At 26.7% G+C, this 7,249-nt stretch overlaps 2 protein-coding genes across 4 annotated transcripts; one reads left to right on the forward strand and one right to left on the reverse strand.

Moving 5' to 3' along the window:
* Nucleotides 1–840: 840 nt before the first annotated feature.
* LOC129607614 (glutaredoxin-related protein 5, mitochondrial) lies at nucleotides 841–2,065 on the forward strand. Its single transcript, XM_055518701.1, has 2 exons — nucleotides 841–1,141; nucleotides 1,661–2,065. The coding sequence occupies exons 1-2, from the start codon at nucleotides 895–897 to the stop codon at nucleotides 1,816–1,818; spliced, it is 405 nt and encodes a 134-aa protein (XP_055374676.1). The 5' UTR covers nucleotides 841–894; the 3' UTR covers nucleotides 1,819–2,065.
* Nucleotides 1,889–6,783, reverse strand: LOC129607613 (uncharacterized). 3 transcript variants are annotated; one of them, XM_055518699.1, is made up of 12 exons: nucleotides 6,299–6,783; nucleotides 5,836–6,244; nucleotides 5,628–5,780; nucleotides 5,370–5,572; nucleotides 5,167–5,320; nucleotides 4,961–5,096; nucleotides 4,680–4,896; nucleotides 4,396–4,618; nucleotides 3,901–4,338; nucleotides 2,813–3,835; nucleotides 2,222–2,759; nucleotides 1,889–2,165 (listed from the first exon to the last, which is right to left on the reverse strand). In XM_055518699.1, exons 1-12 carry the CDS (start codon nucleotides 6,680–6,682, stop codon nucleotides 1,940–1,942), a joined length of 4,104 nt encoding a protein of 1,367 aa, XP_055374674.1. In that variant the 5' UTR covers nucleotides 6,683–6,783; the 3' UTR covers nucleotides 1,889–1,939. The 3 variants fall into 3 exon arrangements, with proteins under 3 accessions (XP_055374674.1, XP_055374673.1, XP_055374675.1); XM_055518698.1 differs by having other exon boundaries at nucleotides 5,164–5,320; XM_055518700.1 differs by lacking the exon at nucleotides 6,299–6,783 and having other exon boundaries at nucleotides 5,164–5,320; nucleotides 5,836–5,977; nucleotides 6,037–6,194.
* Between the last annotated feature and the right edge of the window lie 466 nt (nucleotides 6,784–7,249).

Consider the following 7,249-nt stretch of genomic DNA (forward strand, 5'->3'; position numbering starts at 1 on the left):
GTAACATTCATTTTTTATTTTTTGGTTATTTTGATTGCAAAATGTGGGAGCATAAAGTTTTAGGTATCATTGTCTTATCAAGTAAAATTTGATGATTAAATTTGACCACCATGGAATTACACAAGAAATGTTTGCATATCAATCTTTGTTTGATGACATAAGCTGTCAAATTAATTTTTTTATTCATATCAAAAATGTTCCTTATCATATTCATATCCTTATTAAATAAAAGGAAAAATAATTTAAATTAAATTAAAAATAAATAATTTAAAATTAAATTATTTTTCATTGATTTTGCTTATAAATATACATACAGACATTTATAAATTTTCAAAAACTTTTTAAAAAATAATTTAACTATAAAAAAAAATAAATTATAACAATTAGCAACTGATCAAAAACATCGCACAAAATGAGAAAAATTTATTCTCGCCATTATATTTTTTTATTTCAGAAAAAAAGATTGATAAGAATTGGACAAGACTCTATTTTTCCCTTTCGATTTTGCTTGATTTGATTGAATGTTTGCATATCAAATTTTCATCCAATCAAATAAAATCGTCAAACTTTGCTTGATATGTAAACGGCACCTTATAATATAATAATATATTATAAAATTATATATTACTTACATATAATATTTCACAGTTATTTGTACATAAAATTTCAAAATAGAAATTAATAATAAATAAAAAAAAATTAATAAATAAAAGAAAAAAAAACAATTTAAATTCAAATTTCGGTGTCATTTCCAAAAATATGAAATACTCCATAAATCCGAAAAAACATCGCATATATATCGATGTTTTTCAAAATGTTTAGTTGATATTAAAATCATAATGGCCAACCCTATATTGGTTTTATAATTAAATTTTTGCAAAGAAGAAAATAATAATGCAAAGTGTAAGAAATTTTATAAATTTATCTACAAAAAATTATTCATTTCGAAGATACTGTTTAACAGCGTCAAATAAAAGTTTTTTCGACAAACTTGTTAAAGAAAGTAAGGTTGTTGTCTTTATGAAAGGTAATCCAGAAGCACCTAAATGCGGTTTCAGTAATGCTGTTGTTCAGATAATGAGAATGCATGGAGTTGAATATAATGCAATTGATGTTCTAGAAGACGAGGATATTCGGCAAGGTTAATAGTTTAGGAAGTTGCTATAATAGTTTTATATGGTATGTATTACAGGTTTTGCACTATGTACAAACTACTACACATAAGACACTAATGTCCAGTTTATAAAGGTTGGTTTACAAACTTATGTATGTATAAGGCACAATATGAAGAAAATTTTAATCATATTGTAATCGCGATATTGAAAGATCATCAAACTATTTACATATGTACATATGCAAATATACTCCAAATCTATTAATATGTATACCTACTACGTATACCTACTAGATATTAATATACTCCGAAAATTACCTTCCTACTATGTACTAGTAAAAACCTAAATATACATACTGTGCAAAACGTAAAAATTCCCACTGTAACAAATTCTTAAAAATTTAAATGCGACCTAACATTTTTTAACGTTAAAGTATTTCTATAAGGTTATAAAACGTCGAAAAATTAGAATTGTAGCAACTATTCTAAATATTTTCATACATAAAAACATAATCTAAATTCAGTTTTAACTAAGATTCATTTCAGGCGTAAAAGATTATACAAACTGGCCAACTATTCCGCAAATTTTTATCAATGGTGAATTTGTTGGAGGTTGTGATATTTTGTTGCAAATGCACCAAAATGGCGATTTGATTGAAGAACTAAAAAAGTGTGGAATCTTCAGTACATTAATTAAAAAATGATTCTATGTGTACAAAATTTAGGCATTGTTATAAATTTTTATTAAAATAAATTTAAAAAGTAGTTTTGTTAAAAAAAAAGGTGAAATCCAAAGAATTTGCAAAATGTGCATAAAAATTTTTGTCAACGTGTTGAATTCACCGTTACATAATATTGATTATAGTTAACTAAGCGAAGAAATTCTCCAATTTCTTCTTGATAGCCGCGTTTTACTATTTTATTACCCAAATAAATAACGTATTTAACCAATTTTTCGAATTCTTTTTCATCAATTAGAAGTTTTTCAAATCGAGGATGAATATAATAATTTTCTCCAATTTTTCTTTTCCATTCCTTGCTTTTGAGATTCCTAAATAAAAATATATAAATTTTATTTAATTATCGTGTTTGTCAAATGATATTTACCTGTAAAAACGCAGAGTAATTTTAAAAATACTCTCCATAGCTTTATTAAAATCTATGCTACTTTTATTTAGCATACATAAAAATAATATTTTTTTTATGTAATTAGTGTGTTTTCTGTAGATTTCTTCTATGCATTTAGCTTTTAAAAGCTCATCTTGGAATTCCTTCCATGAGGCTTGCAAAGCGCTTGCAGTAATATGATTCCGAAGTGCATGAATAAAATGAAAAAATTTGTGTCTTATTAGCTGTACTCTGCGATATTGCGGTGATATTAAAAGTTCCTTTCCGATTAATTTTGCTGATTCTTTCATAATTCTGTATGATTGCTCAAGAACCCAACTTATCCGCCTTACTTTAAACAAGTATTTAAAGATATCTCCATATTTATCAAGCGTTTCTGGGCTTAATATCAAATTCAGGGGCCAGTCAATTTTATAACTTAAACATAAATTTGACAAGACCGACGGGGAGGTTAGATCGAATTGTTCAGGTAAATCACTTACAATAAAGGACAATTTACTTGAATTTTTGTCCGAACCTTAAATTAAAATAAAAATTAATTCTTAATTGAAATTAAGTATATAAAATTACAATGACTAGATCCAATTGCTTTATCTAAAACTGAATGTAATGTTTGATAATTAAATATCTCAACTGGTGATGCACCTTTTTCCAGTTTATTTATTAATTCATCGCATATAATGCTACTAAATTCGCCATCCATTAAAAAAAAATAATTTCTTAAACTGCTAAAATGATTAATCAAATCCAAATTCACTAAAAAAACCCTCATTACCTCATTGTTTACGATTTTCAAATGTACCCTTAATGGTAAAACAATCGACTTTTGCAAAAATTCTGTAAGCGTTATTACACTAAGACTATTTAAATCGACTTGTTTTGTTAATATATCTTCAAAATTTGTGTTGCCATTGCTTTTTTCAAATCGGGGAAAAATATCTTTTAAATGTATAAAACCAGTTTTGGGTTCACACTTGAAATTATTTTTAATTAACTCCAAGGATCTTGCATAGGACTCGTCATTATAAGCATATTCATTTTTTTTCGTTAAATCATCTTGTGCAATGAAACAATCATCCAAAAAATTTTGTTTGAGTTGACATTCATTTTCAAGATCAACGTTTTCAATATTCTGATTAAAGATCATGCATTCCATATCGGTTTTAGAGATATTTTTATTCTTTGTAACTTCGCTAGCTTCCAAAGACAAATCGGATGAAGTAGACATTGGCGAAATATTTGCTGGTGTAATAAATGAGCCCACAGCAATAAAATATTCGTTTTCTAAAACTTTTTTTTTATTCAGAAGACTTTCGGTTTTAATATCCAAATTTGCTCTTGAATTACTCCGTGTCTGAAAACAATTACTTTGCATAGATTTCATCTTATTTTTTTGTAAATCGTTGAGTTCAGAAAAATTTGGCTGCATACACTTGCTATGAAAGTTCGAATTTACATCCTCCAAGTAAGTACCAAAAATATTATATTCACTACCTAAAACTTTTATTTTATTTTTTTGTGCTTCTGTCAAGTTTTTATTCTCGATATCTGTTTTTGTTGTTAATAGTTCATTTATATCAGGGCTCTCCTTGCCTAAGGAAGAATTAAGTTTTCTGAGAAATTTAAAAGAACTTTTTTCAATAAAATTCTGATTTTACCTATAATTTCATTAGAATTAGCAATATCGACATCATTAAAGCTATTTTTAAGGTTTTTGTTAAAATTGAGATGTTGATATTGCTCAAGTTTCTCATTACTTAGATTGCATACTTTAATTTCAGCTTCAAATTTATTTTCTTCAAATGTTTTGAAATCAGTAGGGCCCAACTTTTGGGAGGTGATACAGTGTTTCTTATTTTCTGTCATTTCTTTGATTTCTTCAAAACAACTAATTCGCTTTAAAGTTTCTTGCTGCTCAATTAAATTTATTTGATCTGAATGATATTCTTGATTCCTAATTAATTCTCTCTCCATCACAATATCTTCCATTTTTTCTTGGATTTTGTAAATTCTTTTTTGTTCAATTTGCAAAGATAACTCCTCAAAAACTTTTTTTTTTCTACAAATATCATCATTCGAAAGTTGTTTTTTTTCCACTACCAACAATAAAAAAAAAATAAAGTTTAGAATTCAAATTTTTCAAATTTACTCACATTTCCAATTTTCTAAATTTTTTTTTGATTTCTCAAGAACTAGTTTAAAAAAATTTCGTTTTGTTTCAATATCTTTTTTGAATATGTCTTGAACCGTAACAGGCGACTCGCATAATTCTAATGCCCTTCTTTCATATATTTCGCAGGCTTCTTGCACTTTCCTCAATTCTTCAAATGAAAGACAAACTGCTACTGGGGGATATTGCAAAGAAAAGATTGGATGCTGTTGAATTTAAAAAAAAATCCAAATAAAAATGACATATTATACTTGTCTATTTTCTTACGTTTGGATTGAACGCTTTGAGCAGCATAGTATATTTTCCACACTGCAGAATATATTCCTCGTATCCTAAAAAAAAACCAGGTACGGCCTCCTTTTTAATAAAGAATGCTTTATCAAAATAATATTTGGTGTTTGGATGATACTGATCAGCAAAACATATAAACAGTTCATTAAAGCGATCTTCTAAACTTCCCAGAAATATCCATTTTTGAAGGTTTCTATAGAATTAAAAACAGCGTAAAATGTGAATCTCCAAAATATTTTTAAAAATCAAATATTTACTTGAAATAAACATGACAGCAACGTTTTAAAAAAAATATTAACAAGGCTAACATATCAGATTGAGTTACTCTCATTATTTCTTTGTATATATATCCTAGAAAATGAGATCCAGAAGGAGGCTTACAATTTTCACTAACTAAAATTATTACAGTAAATTGACAAAATGTAATTAAATAAAATTGTGTAAAATTGAGTAAATTCACCACCTTTTGGATGAATTGTTAATATGTAAGACAATGCTAACATTTGTTTTATAATTTTTCCAGTTCTGCCACAAAATTCAAGGATTTTAGAATCTTCGTAAGAAAAAACATATTGCCTAAACATCAAAAGATAATCTTCGATAGCACCACACAAAGCCTTTAAATACAAAAGTAAATTATTTATTTTAAGAAAAGTAAATATCAACCTTAAATATAAACCCATCCAAATTTTGTTGAAAATTTTTTCTAGATGATAGAATCTGCATCCTTCTATAACTTGTGCCACAATCAAGACATTCTTGAACAAAATTAAGCATAATATTTGGAACTACGTTCGCGATAGTCAAATTTTCAACCATATAAAAAGTAATATTTTTATCAAGAAAAAATGATTCAGATTCAATTCCAACTAAAAAGCAAATGGATTAAATTAAATATTGATTGACGATAAAATTAAAAAATACCCAACAATGATTTTAGATTTGATAGAAAGGTATTAACATTAATTATTTTTGCTTCAAAAATTGAGTTCAAATTTTCATCTATTAATATTTCTAATGGCATTGAAATTTCCAACTCAGAACCAAATTTGGTTTCATTTTGGATGGTTGTCTTTCCTGGAAAATTTTAGCCTACATAATGATGCTATATATATTTTAATATTGATTTTACCTAAATCCTCCCAATTCCACCCGAATCTTTTATTTAAGTTTGAGTTTTCACGACAAATTTCTTCATTATTTTCGAGGGGATACTCTTCCAAATACTGCTGATTTTCTATTGAACTTAAACGTAATGTAAATGGTTTCAAGTACTTGTAAGAAACAGGTGTTTCATATTTTTCTTCTAATTGCAATTTAAATGGTTTTATACCTTCACTTTTAGCATAATTATTGGCCTTTTCAAAGACGAATTCAGGTAAATATGGATTGTTGCAATCTATTATGGAAGCCAAACCTTTAAAATGTTCCAATTGATTTGAATTATATTTTATTGCTTTGAAAGGGTAATTTAAACTTCTGCTATACTCCAAATACAAAGTAAATGGTCCTGGTACTAAAAGATGTTGACGTTGATCATCCTAAAAAAATCTTCAAATTTGATTCCTCGATTTTAAATACCTACTAATAACTACCTCGTTTTGGCTGCATTTCAAAAAGTCTTTTACAAACAAGAGGAAAACCAAAACTGATTTACCCGAACCACTCAAAAAATACTCATCATTATAAATATAACTTAATATTTGTTCAAACTTTTCAAAATTATTTGATGTTCTGTAGTTATTCTTCGCTTTGATTTTCGTTGCAAAATGAATTATATCCAATTCTTTAAGTGGGTCAATGTTATCCTTAATATCGATTTTGTATTTATTCCTTTTCAATAAAATTTCAAATGCCTTGCTTCTCAATTTTCGAACATCTGGGGATACAGGATGCTTTTTATAACTTTTTTCGTTTACTAATTTCACGCATAATTCACTAATTAGCGAATAAACGCTATAAGCATTTAGGTCAAACATTTTTGTTTAACTTAATAGCTTTTATTTGGAATCTTTTATTGATATTCGACTTCTAAAAGGAGCAGGAATTGTCCTCCTTTTTTGAGTAGGAAAAAACCTACATAATTGATTATTGAACATCTTTAAAGTGAATTTCACGCCACGTTGCGGATGTTTTAAACACTAATAGAATACGATATAAAATATATACCATTGAAATATTTAGATTGTGTGTAGTTTGGAAAATACAACTTAGAAACATAGTGAAACATTTATTAGTTTTATTTTTACTTTTTAATTATTTTAATTAATTAATTTTAAATTTTTACTTATTATAATTTTTACTTCGACAAAATCATCATAAAAATACAAAATGTTGCTTTACATAAAACTTTTATCATAAAAACACATCACTATCAGTCTAGGATTCATACGTCCTATAGCTAACCATGGAGCCATAGTGAACGGTGTAAACCCATTAATTTTATAGTATGGAGTTTAAATTGATTTGAGTATGTATACCTTGATATTAGAAAAGTATACAGTGTGAGCATCCTAATTGCATAGTTTAAATTGATTTGCGTATAT

This window comes from Condylostylus longicornis, unplaced genomic scaffold, assembly GCF_029603195.1.
Source record: "Condylostylus longicornis isolate FDR11 unplaced genomic scaffold, ASM2960319v2 ptg000028l, whole genome shotgun sequence".
In the NCBI taxonomy this organism is placed as follows: Eukaryota; Metazoa; Arthropoda; class Insecta; order Diptera; family Dolichopodidae; genus Condylostylus; species Condylostylus longicornis.

What these genes read in the sequence shown, in the direction of transcription:
- LOC129607614 (XM_055518701.1), top strand. Translation starts at nt 895, where the DNA reads ATGCAAAGTGTAAGAAATTTTATAAATTTATCTACAAAAAATTATTCA. An exon ending in AGACGAGGATATTCGGCAAG is followed by an intron (nt 1,142 to 1,660) that starts GTTAATAGTTTA and finishes GATTCATTTCAG; the next exon opens with GCGTAAAAGATTATACAAAC.
- LOC129607613 (XM_055518698.1), bottom strand. Translation starts at nt 6,682, where the DNA reads ATGTTTGACCTAAATGCTTATAGCGTTTATTCGCTAATTAGTGAATTA. An exon ending in AAATCTAAAATCATTGTTGG is followed by an intron (nt 5,573 to 5,627) that starts GTATTTTTTAAT and finishes TTTGCTTTTTAG; the next exon opens with TTGGAATTGAATCTGAATCA. An exon ending in AGCAATTGGATCTAGTCATT is followed by an intron (nt 2,760 to 2,812) that starts GTAATTTTATAT and finishes TTTTAATTTAAG; the next exon opens with GTTCGGACAAAAATTCAAGT.